A 17817-nucleotide genomic window follows, 5' to 3' on the forward strand; every position below is an offset into this window, starting at 1 on the left:
GACTCCATCTACTGTCTCTATTATTTTCAAGTCAGCAGACTCTATTAAAAAGGCTGGTGAGACCATATCTTCCTTGCAAGCTAAAAGAACCACCTGAACTCGTGACTCTACAATGGATAAAATGGAAAGCCTTGTGGAAATGTGGTACATAAGTTTTGTATGTGATACAATGATGCGCCCTTTATTTACATTCCACAGGTTGCCAGTTAGTGTCTTTCCCGTTTCACTCTCCCTCCCTTCATAAATTTAAGATCATCAACATTATAAAGTTACATACATACATTAGTGTACATTATAATGACTTAAATTAAACTGCCTAAATGTTTAACCTCATAATTTTTATTTTCATTGAACCTTTCACTGTACTATGATGCACTCTTGCTTTGTTTACTCTCAATGAAAGTTCAAGTCAGGGGTTAAACTTGTTATAATCGGTTCGCTTAACGAAGGGTTTTTTAGGAACATAATCCCTTCATTAAGCGGGGGTTGCCTGTAGTAGTAGTAGTAGTAGTAGTAGTAGTAGTAGTAGTAGTAGTAGTAGTAGTAGTAGTAGTAGTAGTAGTAGTAGTAGTAGTAGTAGTACCCATATCCCAACCACACACTGATGAATGTTTAGATAGGGGGAGGTGGAGGGAGAGAAAGATGATAATCATGAGGAGGAGGAGGAGCCAGCAGCCAATCATCGCTGTGTATTCACGTCACGTGATTTGAATAAGGGAACTGATTGGTTCCAGTCACTCTGTTCATCACCACCACCACTTACCACTGCCACCACCACCACCACCACCCCTCAGTCTCACACGTGGTATTCTGTTGTTCAGAGCTGGTTTTCATTCATTTCAGATTGTCAAATGTTAAAAAGCTACTCCAGTATTAATGGTAGTAAATTTAGGGTAACAGGAAAATTTTTTAGGAAAATATTTGGTTTGAGGCACCAATTAATTTTTTTCCTATTTATTATTCACTTCCATTATCGCGTTTTCCGCTATTGCGCGGTTTTTTAGGCACCAATTTCGCACGATACCGGAGGGTTAGATGTACATAAAAGTAAGGAAAGCCAAGAAGAAATGGTCATCATGTTATTTAAGGATGGCTCCACTATTCAGATTTAAGTCAACTATTTTGATCTCACAAACCAAGTTGCCTATGTAAGTATCAATACCATGAAAACGGAATAGAAGGTAATCAATACTGTTTTGACAGATTCATGTCATTCACACTGGATTCTTTGTTCTCATAAAGAAGTTAGTGTCTTGTTTCCTTTTTGTCTCTAACCCTCACGACTTCTTTGGTCAGATGACAATATACAAAACATACATACCAATATTTTCTATCAGTGCTTCAATGAAAAGAGAAAGTGAGATTTTTAAAAGTTTTAAGTCTTTATTAACTATGCCAAAAAATGTATCTAAAACCAATGGTTTTGTGACTAATAAGATTTATCAATCTCTTAAGGTTGCTAATTACATTGTCTCACTTTATATCAATGCCTGTCCTATACATTGTCCTCTGCTAGGTGAACTGTATGAATGGAAACCCATAAAATAGTAATGATGCTATGATATTAACAATGACGGTAATATCTCACAGTATGGAGTAGTGAAGGCAAGAAGCCATATGCACACAATCACATTTACACTCACCCTAAAGTATAACTGAAGCAGTAAGCAGTTCATTTCTGATAAATTAGCTAAATGCTGCAGCTACTTGGCATTTCCTTTGATCCAGGTCTGTCATCAATGCCCTCACAGTGTTGCCAGACTCCACACTACGCTGCAGAAAGTCTTCCACCAGAGCTCGAGGTGGCTTTCCTCCACCATGGGACAGCACTTCTCTGCGGTACTTCTCACCCATCTCCCTGCAAGCAAAGTAAGAAAGTAAATTTTTTCTTACCTTGCAGACCATTTTCTTAAGAATACTTGTGTGCAGCCAGGTCATGTCCTCTTTACAAGTGAGGAAAGACAATACATAACATTTTGTTCACAATATAAAAATACATCTTACCTGCTGAATGGATCTTGTGCAAAGTACTCTTGCCATATCCATGAGGCCACAGCACGAGACAAAAGATAAGAGTAATACTTTGCTCCATATCCTACAAGATGACCAAACCTCAACTGCCAGGCCTGTAATGTAAAGATAGAGTAATCTTTGATTTATGCTGTATACCAACATCATGATTAAATACTGTATTACACTTCATTCCAAATGCTTTAGATATCAATCAAAGATAAAAAAAATATTGCAAAAACACTAGTTATTTACTGTATTCTTGACATAAGGAAGACCATAGTATTTATTCTGCACGTCCTCAAGGATCTGTGTGGTGGAGATGGATGAAGACCAGCGCTCAACCCCATGTAGGTGCTGGTCCAGTAAGGCATAAAAGGTCTGTGAGGGAAAAATTTTCTGAATGTACGAGTATCATGCATCTAAAACCAGTGACATAAGCACAGAAAACACACGCACACGTGCACACGAACACATGCACACACAGACACACAGCCAAAGGTTTGCAACATTCATAACAAAATACATTCTTCAATGAATTCAGATAGCAAGCTGAATTTTCCAGTCTTATATCTATTATCACAAGTTACCTCAAAAAATGTACAGCGAAGACATTATTAATTCCCACCTGTAGTTGCATCTCAGAAGCTGCAAAAATTGACCTTGCAGCAATCATTTTCTCCAGAAGGTCAGCAGGCATCTTATCCCCAGTCTTGTAGTGCCGGGCAAAGGTACTGAGAACTCTGGGATCCTGAGCAAATGATTCCATGAGGATTGAAGGAACCTCAGCAAAGTCAGTGCTGCATCTGGTTCCTGTCACATGCTGGTACTGTGTCCTGTACAGGATGGAAAAATATAGATAGGTCAGTGTAATATAAAGAAACATTATCATTCCAAAAAGTTAAAGGCTGACTTATCCCTGCTCTCCCTTACTCTTACTCTGAAGCCCAGCTGTCCTCTCAGAGTTGGGGCAATGCTTACCTGGCCAGCATGGAGTGGAGAGCATGACCCATCTCATGAAAAAGATTCTCTACCATGCTCGGTGTCAGAAGCGATGGGCAGGACCAGGAGGGTGAGGGTAAGTTCAGGTGGAGTACCACTACTGGATTCTGAATGACAAAAAGGCAGAATATGGTTGATGATTGTCCACTCCCTCTTACTGTTCTAACATACTACACTCAAATATTACCAGTCTGCACACAGACAAACAGGAATTAATATCTTTGACATGTAGCAATCACACCACCAATGTGAACACTCTTATTTGCTGATCTTGTTTGGTATAAACCTTTAGGATACTTAAAATTGTTTAAGTCATAAGCACTACAGTTGAGTTTCAAACAACTATAGTCCGTTCATCCAAAGAATCCAGGCTGAAACTGCTAGTTCGGTTGGCAGCCCTGCCCATCCCCGCCGCCACTAAACCTTCCCGACACTTAAATTTTCTTCAAGTACATTTATTTTTCTTCAAGCTATAAACTTGTATATCTATTGAGTTAAGTGAAGAAAAATAAATGTACTTGAAGAAAAAAGTGTCGGGAAGGTTTAGTGGCGGCGGGGGTGATCAGGGCTGCCAACCGAACTAGCAGTTTAGGCCTGGATTCTTTAGATGAAAGGACTATAGGAAGCATAGGATTTCATTATGCATATTTAATCCAAAGTTTAGACCAGCAAGTGCCCACAAGTCCAAACAATGCAATGCTAAAAGAAGCATCTCATTCCTGCTAACCTGGTAAGATCCATCAGGCAGACACTTGCCACCCCTGATAGTGAAGTGGCAGTCCTGGTGAGGCTTTCCAACACGCTCATAGAAGTCACAGTATATGTGGCCAAGGACGCCTTCACTGCCATGCTTCACTGTCAACCAAAATTATCAATGTTACTTGCTTCACTGGAATTTCCAACATAAGAAAATGAGACAATAATCCACATGAAATATTCAACATAAATGTAGGAAGATTTTCATGAAAATAAACTCAGCCTTCAACATTCCCAGATCCAGTCATTCACAAATTAAGGACAGAAGGGAAATGCATACACACTGAATGGAAGGATAGGTTAAAATGCATATATATGAAAAAAGTGTTACTAAAGGTTAAGTGTTTGAACAAGAAAGAAGGGAATGTTTGGATCAGGAAAGGAGGAACATCTTCTGGTGTTGCCAATCCCAGATGGAGTGAGACATTAGAGATAGATAGATGCACCTGCCAATTTATAGATGTCTGTTGCCCACAGTTCCCCTGGAGTAGGCTCTTCCACCTCCAAGGTTACATCATAAAGATTGTGTAGCAGCCCACTGAGGCCTTCCATGACAGCTCCAAGAGAGAAGTAAGGAGCTAAAGTATTGGCACTCACTTCACACTTGTTCTGTCGCAAGATTCGAGTGAAGTGTAGCACGTCCCAAGGTGCAAGTCCCTGAGGGACAAGGAAGGCTCTATTAGCAGTGGTGGAAGGCACAGACAAACAATGAAGAACAAAGTACATTCTTAATTCTAATGAAAATAGATAATAATATAGGAAAAGACTCTTCTCTTCTCAGCAGGAAGAATTCGGATAAAATTCTCAAATTTTAAGGCAAAAACATAGATTCCTTATAAACAAGGCCTCAACCCTCACTCTTGAATTGCTCTGCTGGAGTTTCTTAGCTGCAGCCATCTCCTCAAAGTCTTCCTGTGCCCTCGGACGAACCTTCTCAGCCAGCAACTCCAAGAACTCCACCACAAACTCTGGAGTCTCTGCCAAACTACCATTGACTGCCCTGAGGAGAAGACGGAAAAGTTACCAAGTGATAAAACAATGGACTGATGCCTCCTCTATCAACTCCAGACAGGGCACCAACCAACACCAACCAGAAAGTCCACTCCCATTCACACACCTCCCACCAACACCATACACTTGTCAATGCATCCCATAATGCCATTCAATCAAACCCTCAGTGAATGCAGCACAGACTGTATATAGGAACATCTATGAGAGGGAGGATGTAAAAGTTATACTGAGCTTGTCTGGAATGAGTGTCTAGTCAGCCGAATGCTAACTTTATAAAAATTTTGAAAAAACTGCCTTTTTGGACAATCTTTTCAATTTAATGTTTTGTTGTCTTGCCATCTTATATGGAAGAGTGACATTCCTCACCTGTGTGCATATGAAGGGAAGCCACAAAGGGTTGCCATCTCATGCCTTCCATTGAGCATTTCACTTAACATGTCTTCTTGGTGAGGATCAGGGAAGAGGTATATCTTGTACGCAGCCTCTCGAGTGATCTCTTGGGGTGCATCTGCATACAGGCCAGTCACAACAATATTGTTCCCATCAATGGCAAAACTGAAAGCCAGAGGTTTGCCAGTATTCAACACAAGCATAAATAATAAGGAAAGAAAAAAAAAAAAGTGTAGAGCAATCAAACGAAAGGATTCACTTACAGCTACCCTTGCTTCACACTACATAATGTGGGCATGGCATGAACAGCACACTCAAAAGTCCAGGTCACTGTGCAGTCTCTTAAATGTAATCACTAATTATGACCTCAAGAGATCCACAAGTGTAGTGTAAACAAATTTCTTACATATTATGTATATGTATATATATATATATATATATATATATATATATATATATATATATATATATATATATATATATATATAGGTAATGCAAACAAGATAAAACCCCTAAATACTAGTTTAGTTTAACTTAATAGGAAGAAATGCACGTACATATTATATGTAATTAATAGAAAGCAAAATATACAGTAATCAAATAATAAAAGTCTGATTTCTGGATGTTAAACAATGCCATGACTCACTGTTGTCTGATGGACTCTGGCAGCTTATCCTTTGGCACAGCTCTGGGATGGTGAGACCCATTCATAAAGTGCTGCCCCAGTGTGAGGATCGACTCATTCAGATTCACAACTCGCTGCCTCTGGTTCTCATTTAGGTGAATACCTGGTGAGAAGAATGCGTCATTAAGGTTAGTTACGGAAGATTTAAAAAAGAAATATCAATACGGGAAATATTTTCATAATTCGTAATATACTACTACATTTGTGGAGTGAAAGTAAGACTTTTATCTGTCCCATGGATCAGACAGTCAGCTGCCTCATCCAGGAACTCACAGGTCAGTTCTAACTGGTCATTTACCTTACTAAGCTAATCAGAGACCAATTCTAAGACAATGTTTGCCTTATTCAGCAACTCAAAATACATTTTAAGATAACATATATTACCTGATTGCTCAAAATCATGTAGAAAGAGTTTGGCAACATGCTGGTCCACTTTTGTGGTTGGCATGTGGTCCCCATGAAGAACCACCTCACGCAGGCAGTGGTACAGCTTGGCATGTGTGTTGAGTCTAGAACATTCAATTAGTGTTAAACTCACACAGTCAATAGTTTAGTCTAAATTCTAAAGAGAATAAATCAATGAATACAAGGGATCAAGTTCTGAGCAAGAATGTAGAAGGAAAAGTAGCTTGACAAGTTGGCACCAGGTATCAAATGTTAGTTTGTGAGAGCATGGAACTTCACTTTCAAAATGACAATATAACAATGGAACTTCACTTTCAAAATGACAATATAACAATGATGAAGGAAATTAAACACTACTGAAAACACTAACTCCCATAATCCTTACTTCTCCACCAAACCACTAATTGCAATACAGGCATCCTCTGCTGCCTGGGCATAGCGGGCTTGTGGGTGGGCCAGCCGCACAAACTCTGCCAAGTCTGCCACACGGCACAGGGTGTCAGACAACTGGTCAAATACCTGCAGAAACACACAAGGTGTAGATATGATAGAATTACTGAGATGTTTTTGAGATTAGCCAGGTTGGCAAGTGATATACTACACATTGATTCTAATACTGGGAATCAAAAATCAAGAAATAATGCTTCTTTCAAGAATTCCTAGTACAACTATTTAGGTGTCTACATGTCCTTCTTACATGACACATTTCTACAGCATACACTCTTGATTTCACTGCTGCTGTTATTCTTATGTTTACTACTCCAGCATAAGAATCAAGAGAGTTCACCTTCCCTCACCTCCACCATCTTCCTGGACCTGGTGGGGGAGCAACATTCCTTCACCAGGTCATCACTCTCAAACATGGCATTCTCCTTCAACAGATAAAATCCTCCAGGTTCTTGTAGTTCAGGGTGGCCAAACAATCCCTGCAAAGAAAGCACAGATTTCGGGTTCTAAGCATCAAAATATGATTAATGTACTCATTATTACTAAATGTCAGACTGTAGATGTTATCTATATTTACCGTACTAACTAAGAGTGTGACAGTTGAGGTAGTGTGACTTACCTAGTGATAGCACAAGAGGCAAAGGAACTAGAATTGTTCATCAGGCTGTCACCTGTTAGTGTGGTTAGCACCATGTAACACCTCTTCTCCAATCCAAATTGCCATCAAGCTGCCAGATGTGCTGTCACACAGGATGTGTTCTCAAAAACCACACTACCAGCCTTTCTTACCGAGTTTCCCTTGAACTGCAGGGAGAGTAATTTGCTGGGGCGAGAGTTGAGTGCCGAGGCGAGGGGTGACCACGTGTGCACCCCACTCCGCTGCCACGGCTCCCTCCGCCTCCCAAGGGCCCGCCACACACACCAGCTTCCTCTTGATAAATACATCCTAACTCTGCACACACAATTAAAGAGAACATTAAGAACAAATATGTTGTTGTTGTTTTCGGGCTTCGACGATCCCACAGATCCTATGAGCCCTGGTGGCGGCCTGTGAGGTGATCACAGGCGGGGAAGTTGTCCACACTTCTTCAGGAAGACGCAGGTGAGGCGGAGAACCGCAGCTTAGTGTGAGGAGTGGACGCCCGCCGCCAACAGGGTGGGCAGGTCAAAGGTAGACACACCCAAAGCAACAAGATGATCACGGAGCACAACACGGTGGGAGTAGAAGCGGGTGCAGTGTAAGAGGAAGTGTTCGATGGTTTCCTCGACCGTCCTGCACCAGGGGCAGTAGGGGTCCGGTGATAGACCTAGGCGATGCAGGTGTGCTGTGAGTCTTGTGTGGCCCAGACGGAGGCGGGTGAGTGCTACATCTAGGATGCGGGACTGTTTCGTGACCCAAGGCTGTGGAGATGAATCGCTACGGTAAAGGCCCATAGAGGTGATTCGGAGTGCGGTGTTGAGTGAAGAGTCTCAGGATGAGTGGCAGAGGCGAGATATGAGCCGTTTGGCAGAATGAGGCTGGAGGGGCAGGGGGGTAATGTTTACATGGGTTAAGGCCATCTTGCCAGCAGCATCCACCACCTCATTCCCCCGGATCTGGTTCTGGTTGGTGTCGGAAATAATGCCTTAAAGGCATTACTTCCAACACCAACCAAAAGGCATTGCCTTTTGGAACGGCACTTCCTGATGTGTTTTCCTGTCGGTCTGGGTTTTTGATATTGCTGTTTATTTACTGTTATATTCACTGTCTGTTTTTTAGTTTTACATATTTCTTTTCTGTTTTTGTCTTTTTGTCCAAAATTCTAACAATATGTCTTTGGTATTTTCAATTTCACTGTTTTCATATAGCAACTCTCCTAGTATGGCATCTGTGTCTTCTTGGTATGGTCGTTGTAGGACTGGGTGTCTCTGTCTTTCTAAGTTGTAGGCTGGACAGTAAAGAATAAAATGTTTTAGGTCTTCCACTGGGTCACCACACATAATACATTCTGTTGCCGCATTTATAAACCTTTGCCTATCTCCAAGATCCATATTGTTGGTCCTACATCGAAAGAGTATGATGGTAGCCTCCCTGTTGTCATAAATCTTATCCTGCCCTCCTAGCTATACTTTGCCTCATCTCCCTGTACATCTTCAGGCTTACTTTCCCTTCCATCTCCTGTTTCCACATCTTTGTGTCTCATTCCTTCACCTTCCTACTAATATCCAAGTAACTCTCAGCCTCCCCTCTTAATCCGATTAGCTGTATGTATTCTAGGAATCCTGATATCCATTTATTTTTCTTGTTTGAGTTTCTCATTTCCTCCACCACTCTGCTCAGTAATTCATTTCCTTGATCTTTCAATACATATTGCAGGTACTTTAACTGTCCTTCCATTAACCGTGCCTTCATACTTGATATTCTTAATTCTCCTCTCAATGCTGCCTGTTGTGCATAACTTGGTGCTCCCAGTATTTTCCTTGCCACGCTGTTCTCTATTCTTTGGAGCTTTTCCACTTCCTGCTTCTTAAAATCCATTACGTTAGCTCCATACAGGACTGCTGGGAGGACAATACTTTTCCAGTATATTTTCCCTGGGAAGGCACCCACTGGAAGGTGATATCTCACCCAGTGTTCAGGAGATGGAGGAAGGCGCTCAGGATGGAGTGGACGAGGGTTGTGGCGGAGGATGGCTGCCGGGATAGGAGGAGAGAGAGATATGAGCGGGAATCGGTGTAAATTACCACCATAGACGTCGGGTGAGAGGTGCGGAGGTAGATGAGGGCCTGGAGAAGGACAAAGAGCTCCGTGGTAAGGACATCTGTGTACTCAGGAAGCCTCCATGTCTTACAGATAGCAGTACTGGCATCATTATATAGCTGCTGCCGAGGAGGGCAGGGAGGCATCTCTGGAGCCGTCCGTGTAGATCTTGAGGTGGTGGTGATAAATGGACCGGTCCAGCTGTTGGAAGTGGGCTGCTGCTAATCCACTCATAGATGGTTTGGGAGGAAGCCCAGGAACGTGGAGAGCAAAATTATGGGAGACGTCCAGCCATGAAGGAAAAGGTGAGTAGGGGTTGACAGGCTGTGGAGGTGGTGGTGGTAAGTGGAGAATGGTTAGGCTGAGCAGGGCACGCACTATTAGTGGCTGACGGGCAGCGGGGAGCCATACAGGAGCTTGCTGATCCACCCCTGAGTTGGAGTGGAGGGTAGAGGGGATGGGAAGCAGGCAGGCCCAGTATCCTGTAGTATTGTTGGCACAAGGTCATCCGTCTGTGGGTGGACAGTGGAGGAATACCACTCTCTGCTTGTAGAGAAACAACTGGGAGGATCTCATGGCCCCATAGAGATCCTCAAGGCAGCGTTCTGAATGGGGTCAAGCTTGAGGAGGTTGGAGTAGGCAGCTGACCCATAGAAGCAGCTGGCATACTGCATTTTGGCCCTGATGGTGGTCTTATAGTAGTGGAGGAGCAGGTCACGACTGGCTCCCCAGCGGATGCCAGCTATTCGCTTCATCACATCCAGGCGTTTGTTGCAGGAGGTGCGGAGGTAACTGATGTGATTTACCCAGGAGAGGCGAGGGCCATCCAGCCGCAGTCCGAGGAGGGTGTGTGAGGTTGAGTATGGAACAGCCTCCCCACTTAAGGTGACGGTAGGTGGAGTTGGAAGCTTTCTCATGGTAAAACACATGAGAGAGCTCTTTGAGGCACTAACTTGTAGCTCCCAGGTTGTCATCCATGCACCCAAGGCGGTGGCAGCCTCCTGCAGGTGGTCCTGAGCCTCGGAAAGTGTGGGTGCTCGACTGACGATGGTAATGTCATCAGCATAGAGGAGAAGGTGAGAGTGGGTAGGAACCTGTAGGTCAGAGAGAAGAACATTGAACAGAAGGGGGCTGAGAATGGATCCCTGAGGGACGCCACGATGAATTCCTTGGGAAGGTGACAGTGATGCACCAACAGCCACTTGGAATGAGCGACCGGTGAGGAAGTCGCACACCCAGGCAAGGGTGGTGCCAGTGATGCCCATGAGTGCCAGCTTGTACAGGATGCCCTCATGTGGTGCCGAATCAAATGCGCCCTCCAGGTCAAGAAAGAGGGCTGTCATGACTTGACGCTGGCGGTAAGTGTCACAGATGTGATACTCAATTTGCCCCAGCACATCCAGGGTACTCCGGTGAGGGCGGAAGCCACACTGCTCCTCTGCTAGCTTGTTGTTAGCTTCTAACCACCAGGTGAGGCGGGTGTTGACTAACCTCTCCAGCAGCTTCCCGATGCAGGAGAGGAGGCTGATGGGCCTGTATGCTGAGGGGAGTGTAGGGTCCTTTCCAGGCTTGTGGATGGGGATGAGGATGGCGGGTTTCCAGGTGGATGGAAACTGCCCTGATTGCCAGCTGCTGTTGTATATATGTAGGAGGCAGGCACGTAGTGGTGGGGTGAGGTGGCGGATGAAGTCGTGTGGGACTTTATCAAGGCCTTTCCGGGTTTTAGTGTAGCTAAGGCTGAGGAGAGTTCATGAGGCTTGAATGGTTGAGCAAGGGATGGGAGAGCTGTAGAGGAGATGGCAGTTTCAATAACTGAAGTAAGGGTTGGAGGCGGACGAAGAGGAGGTGGTAAACCAATCTTGAGGTGGAAGTGTTCTGACAAGATTTTTGCTTTTCAGGGTCAGCCAGTGGGGTAGAATCGTCATCAGAAAATGGGATGTTCTGAGATACCGACTTGCCCTCCATGGAGCGGAGAAAGGACATGGTACGCTTGGGAGAGGAGCGGAAGGAAAGAGTGGAGCAGTGCAGGTCCCATGCATTCCGCTTTGCCTTGAGGATGGTCTTGGCACAGATGGCGTCCAGGCGGCGGTAGGCACGGCCAGCCTGGATAGTGGGGGTCCTACGCCACTGATTCCAAGCCTGGCGACGGTCCTGTACTGCCTGCGCACAGGCTGCATCCCACCAGGGCTTCCCAGGGCGGCGTGGACGACGACAAGTGATGAGTGGGAAGGCAGCTGTGCCAGCCTCGCTCAGCACCCCAGCAATGGTTGTTGCGGCTTCATCCAGGGGAAGATGTTGGGTGTTCAGTGAGGAGGGAAGCGCAGCCACATACTGGGGCCAGCCAGAAGAATTGAGCCTCCAGCGGGGCATGCAGCCAGGTTGGGGCCGTGGAGAGACTTGTGGGAGGGAGGCGAGGAGAGGGAAGTGGTCGCTGCCCATGTAAGGTCCAGTGCGGAAGGTGGAATCCTTGAAAGTAGGGTCTCCAAGGAACAGGTCGAGCACCGAGGCGATGAGACGAGGAAGTCATGGATGGCGAGAAGGACTCCTCCTCCACGTCCTTGACCACGATCTTTGCGGATGATGCTTGAGTCTAAGCTACTTCCCAGTGGCGAAGCGTGGCAGGCTATGGGGTGGAAGCCTCCTCCTGTGTCATCCGATGCTCCTGCCGGCACCCTCCTCAACGACACGCAGGGTGAGCAGAGGGAGGCAAGTGTTTTGGTAGTAGTAGTAGTAGTAGTAGTAGTAGTAGTAGTAGTAGTAGTAATATTGGACTTCCTTCTGAAACCTAAATATTGTTGTGACGGTTATTCTTCAGTGGAGGGCCCGGCCCACGCCCCGTGATGGAAGAATGTGAATGACGGATAGGCTTTCAGTTGTGGCGGCGCCTTGATCTCTCCCTATCACGTAGTGACAGTGGCGCATTGTCTCCTGGAGCCTGGAGTAACGGGAAACGGCACTGCCAATTTTCTTAAGTACGTGGCTAGGAAATCATGGTTGATGTTTGTGGTGGTGGCGGTGGTGGTGGTAGTAGTAGTAGTAGTAGTAGTAGTAGTAGTAGTAGTAGGTGTTTAGCTAGCTGCAGATCTTTTTATTTCTTTTCTATGAAGCAACTGACAGTGATTTCGTCTCGTTGGAAAAAAAATGATGAACAGAATAAAGCAGAATGTGTGTGGTCACAAAAGAACGACTTGCACTGGAATGCATTTTGATAAAATATGCGAAAGGGATGGGAGGAGACGGACAAGAAGGAATGCAGAATGCTAACTCCTTGTTGTTAGTAACTTCTTAGACATACAGAGAGAGAGAGAGAGAGAGAGAGAGAGAGAGAGAGAGAGACGCCGGAGCCTTATCAAATAACCTCACTTCGGAAACTAAAAAGTGGTTACAAATTGCAGATTGCGAAAAGGAAATGATTGACTTGATCGGACCATTAACTCAGACACTTTTAGATTCTCAAGGACCACACACATCATTGCAGCAGTGTTTTCGTGATGATTTACCAATGATCATATCAAATTATCACCTGAATCATGAAAACACTTGAAAACCATAGTAAGTTCCAATACATAATCTAAAGAGTAGCCGAGACACGAGAATGAATGAAGTCCCTGTGAATTGACCCTTTTCTTTCCGCAGGCCGTCTGTGGTGCATCTGGGGCGAGGTGGACTTCACACGAGCAGATGAGAGCCAAGCCTTTGACTACGAGGTGGCAGGGGTTCAGTGATGTCTGTGGAGTCTCTCTCTCTCTCTCTCTCTCTCTCTCTCTCTCTCTCTCTCTCTCTCTCGAGGACAAAACAAAAACAATCTTAACGAGAGAGAGAGAGAGAGAGAGAGAGAGAGAGAGAGAGTATAGGGTATGATACAATTCAACATCCGTATCTCTTTCTCTCCCTCCACACACACACACACACACACACACACACACACACACACCGGCAGATAAGCTGAGGGGAGTGTACCTCACCTTTATACTCCCTAAGCTCATATACGCCTCCCCAGCGTGGTCCTCCTCCCTGAACCTCACACAACGGCAACAGCTGGAGAGGGTTCAGAGGAGGGCGTTCAGGGTCATCCTTGGGCCTGCCTACATGTCCTACGAGGACGCCCTGACCTGCCTGAGTCTGCCGAGGCTGGCCACAAGACACCAGGAAGCCTTGGAAAAATTTGGGGAAGGGCTGCTGCATCATCCACGTCTCCGCCACCTGCTACCCTCAGACGTGGCTCTCCCTGCCCGCGCCACCCGACACCAGAATCGCATGGCGCCCTTAAGAGCACCGCGCACTGACCGGTACCACCTTAGCGCGGTGCCCACTATGGTGCGAGCCATAAATAGATAAATAAATTAAATCAATAAGTTAATTCTTGGTTAAGTTAGATTCATAGTTAACGACACCACTTGCTCTCGTGCCCACAATCTTGAATCTTCAGAATTTTCTACCATCTGGCTAAGACTTCAATGTCACTCTCTAACTAAATTCATCTGTGCTGTATACCTCTCACCTAATTCCTCTGACTATGTAAAATTCTTTGACTATTTGACTTCCAAGGTGGAGCACATCTTATCTCACTTTCCTTTTGCTGAGATCTCCATTTTAGGGATTTCAATGTTCACCACCAGCTTTGGCTTTCATCTTCTTTCACTGACCAACCTGGTGAACAAACCTTCAACTTTGCTATCCTTCATGACCTAGAGCAGCTAGTGCAGTTCCCTACCCGTATTCCTGACCGCCTTGGAGACACGCCCAACATTCTTGATCTTTTCCTAACCTCCAACCCTTCTGCTTACTCTGTTAAACTTTCCTCTCCGTTGGGCTCCTCCGACCACAATCTAATTTCCGTTACCTGTTCTATCACTCCAGTGCAGCCTCAGGACCCGCCTAAGCGGAGGTGCTTCTGGCATTTTAACTCTGCTAAGTGGGAGGAACTAAGGCAGTACTATTCTGATTTCCTTGGGATGATTATTGTTTTCATGTCAGAGATCCTTCTCTTTGTGCCGAGCGCATAACAGAGGTGATTATCTCTGGCATGGAGCTATACATTCCTCATACTTTCTCTAACCCTAAAGCTAAAAAGCCTTGGTTTAACTCTGCTTGTTCTCGTGCTGTCAATGATAGAGAGGCGGCTCACAAACGGTTCCGTAGCCATCCAACTGCTGAAACTCATGCCCTATATATTTCTGCCCGTAATCATGCCAAATCTATTCTCCAACTTACTAAAAACTCTTTCATCAATAGAAAATGTCAAAGTCTTTCCAATTCTAACTCCTCTCGAGATTTCTGGCATCTAGCCAATAATATCTCTAACAACTTTACTTCTTCGTCTTTCCCTCCTTTACTTCATCCAGATGGCTCTACAGCTGTCTCTTCTTTTCTAAAGCTGAACTCTTCGCTCAAACCTTTGCTACCAACTCAACTTTGGATGATTCTGGGCATATTCCTCCTACTCCTCCACCCTCTGACTACTTCATCCCTAAAATTAAAATTCTTTATAAAGACGTTTTCCTGGCCCTCTCTGGCCTTGATTCTCGGAAGGCTTACGGTCCGGATGGAGTCCCTCCTGTTGTTCTCAAAAACTGTGCTTCCGAACTCGCTCACTGCCTGGTCAAACTCTTTCATCTGTGTCTCTCTACTTCTATTTATCCTTCTTGCTGGAAGTTTGCTCACATTCAACCTGTCCCTAAAAAAGGTGACCACTCCAATCCTTCTAACTACCGCCCTATAGCTTTGATTTCCTGCCTTTCTAAAGCCTTTGAGTCTATCCTTAATAGGAAGATAATGAGGCATCTATCAGCTCACAACCTTCTCTCTGATTGCCAGTATGGTTTCCGTAAAGGCAGATCTACTGGTGATCTTCTTACTTTCCTAACTGAATCTTGGTCATCCTCTTTTAGGTGGAATCTAAAGCTTTTCGTCTTATAAGGATTTCATTGTTTTAATGTCCCCTAACTGCATGCCTTCCCCTCCTGCGGCCTCGCTGCACAAGACTCTCTACCCACTGGTAAACTCTGTACATTTTCAAACTGTAAACTTTTGTGGCACTGCCAAATTAATAAACCGTATATTATTATTATTATTATTATTACACACACACTCACCCACACACAGCTAAGTGCATCACCTTACCTATCTCTCTCTGCGTAATAAATTCATTACAACAAATATGTCTCTCTCTCTCTCTCTCTCTCTCTCTCTCTCTCTCTCTCTCTCTCTCTCTCTCTCTCGTTGTCGCGGGATGCGACATATATATAAAGAATGAGGGTGGTGGAGGAGGAGGAGGAGGAGGAGGAAGTGGAAGATCAGAGAGATTGCTATGCTACATTTGCTATGTGGATTGAGAAAATGAATACAGAGAAGAAATAAAATAAAGAACACACACACACACACACACACACACACACACACACACACACACGCGTAGTGTAGTGGTTAGCACGCTCGACTGACAATCGAGAGGGCCGGGTTCGAGTCCCTGGTAAGCGGCGAGGCAAATGGGCAAGCCTCTTAATGTGTGCCCCTGTTCACCTAGCAGTAAATAGATACGGGATGTAACTCGAGGGGTTGTGGCCTCGCTTTCCCGGTGTGTTTTGTGTGTTGATGTGGTCTCAGTCCTACCCGAAGATCGGTCTATGAGCTCTGAGCTCGCTCCGCAATGGGGAAGACTGGCTGGGTGATGAGCAAACGACCGAAGTGAATTACAAACACACACGGTAGCTCAGTGGTTAGAGCGCTGGCTTCACAAGCCTGAGGACCGGGGTTCGATTCTCCGTCCGGGTGGAGATATTTGGGTGTGTCTCCTTTCATGTGTAGCCCCTGTTCACCTGGCAGTGAGTAGGTACGGGATGTAAATCGAGGAGTTGTGACCTTTTTGTACCGGTGTGTGTTGTGTGCCTGGTCTCAGGCCTATCCGAAGATCGAAAATAATGAGCTCTGAGCTCGTTCCGTAGGGTAACGTCTGGCTGTCTTGTCAGAGACTGCAGCAGATCAAACAGTGAAACACACACACACACACACACACACACACACACACACACACACACACACACAAGTTTATAGATTGATTAACGGAATAGATCAAGTGGTTAATGAAAAACTGATCCTGAGAGAAGAGATCGGTCGTGTGTAACAAATTTACTGAGTTTCTACTCTAAAATAGTTGATAGAGTACAAGAGGGAGAGGGATGGATTGACTGGATTTATTTGGATTTAAAAAAGGCGTTTGATAAAGTGCCACATGAGAGATTACTGTGGAAGTTAGAGGATAAGGCTGGCTTAAAAGGAAGCACATTGAGATGAATGGAAAATTATTTGAGGAGGAGAGAAATAAGGACGGTATTTAGAGATATGAAGTCCAAGTGGAGAGCAGTAGAAAGCGGAGTGCCACAGGGGTCAGTATTGGCGCCAATACTTTTTCTCATATATATATAAACGACATGCCAGAGGGAGTCAACAACTACATAAATTTGTTTGCGGACGATGCGAAACTGTGCAAAGTTATAAAGCAAAGAGAGGATTGTGAAATACTGCAGGAAGACTTAAACAAGATCTAGAAATGGAGTAAAAAATGGGAGATGGAATTCAATGTGGACAAAAGCCATGTCATGGAAATGGGAAAGAGTGAAAGACGACCAGTGGGAATCTATAAGATGGGAGATGGAGTAGAACTAGAAAAAGTAAAAAAAGGAAAAGGACTTGGGAGTGACGATGGAAGAAAACAATCAACCGGTAAGCCATATTGATAGAATTTTCAGAGACATAATTTGCTAAGGAATATTGGATTAGCATTTCACTACATGGACAAAGAAATGATGAAGAAATTGATAAGTACTATAATAAGACCCAGATTGGAATATGCAGGAGTTGTGTGGACCCCCATAAAAAAAAAACACATAAGGAAGTTGGAGAGACTACAAAAAATGGCTACAAGAATGGTTCCAGAATTTGAAGGGATGACATATGAGGAGAGACTAAAGGCTATGGATCTACCAACCCTGGAACAGAGAAGGGAGAGAGGGGATCTGATACAAGTTTATAAATTGATTAATGGAATGGATCAAGTGGATAATGAGAAACTGATCCTGAGAGAAGAATATGACATTAGAAGCACAAGATCGCATAGTAAAAAACTGAGGAAGGGAAGATGTCTGAGAGATGTTAAAAAATATAGTTTCCCGCAAAGATGTGTTGAGACTTGGAACAGTTTGAGTGAGGAAGTGGTGTCAGCAAAGAGTGTGCATAGCTTTAAAGAAAAATTGGACAAGTAAATATGGAGACGGGGCCACACGAGCGTAAAGCCCAGCAGGCCCTGTAAAACTACAACTAGGTAAATACAACTAGGTAAATACGCCGTGTAGTGTAGTGGTTAGCACGCTCG

General features: G+C 44.5%; 1 protein-coding gene and 1 long non-coding RNA gene across 3 annotated transcripts; one reads left to right on the forward strand and one right to left on the reverse strand.

Annotated features, from left to right (window-relative positions):
• Positions 1–1363: 1363 nt before the first annotated feature.
• On the reverse strand, positions 1364–8252 carry LOC123509795 (mitochondrial intermediate peptidase-like). Its single transcript, XM_045264347.1, has 14 exons — positions 7496–8252; positions 7057–7185; positions 6645–6778; positions 6239–6363; positions 5816–5957; positions 5146–5334; positions 4627–4768; positions 4215–4425; positions 3740–3867; positions 2992–3119; positions 2639–2846; positions 2266–2391; positions 2005–2126; positions 1364–1858 (listed from the first exon to the last, which is right to left on the reverse strand). The coding sequence occupies exons 1-14, from the start codon at positions 7649–7651 to the stop codon at positions 1687–1689; spliced, it is 2112 nt and encodes a 703-aa protein (XP_045120282.1). The 5' UTR covers positions 7652–8252; the 3' UTR covers positions 1364–1686.
• Positions 8253–8282: 30 nt separating this feature from the next.
• On the forward strand, positions 8283–13420 carry LOC123509796. 2 transcript variants are annotated; one of them, XR_006676285.1, is made up of 5 exons: positions 8283–9751; positions 10224–10337; positions 11345–12138; positions 12262–12418; positions 13083–13420. It is a non-coding gene; the product is annotated as an uncharacterized LOC123509796 (long non-coding RNA). The 2 variants fall into 2 exon arrangements; XR_006676284.1 differs by lacking the exon at positions 12262–12418 and having other exon boundaries at positions 13083–13416.
• The last annotated feature ends 4397 nt before the right edge of the window (positions 13421–17817 follow it).

This window comes from Portunus trituberculatus, chromosome 27 (assembly GCF_017591435.1).
Source record: "Portunus trituberculatus isolate SZX2019 chromosome 27, ASM1759143v1, whole genome shotgun sequence".
Taxonomy (NCBI): Eukaryota; Metazoa; Arthropoda; class Malacostraca; order Decapoda; family Portunidae; genus Portunus; species Portunus trituberculatus.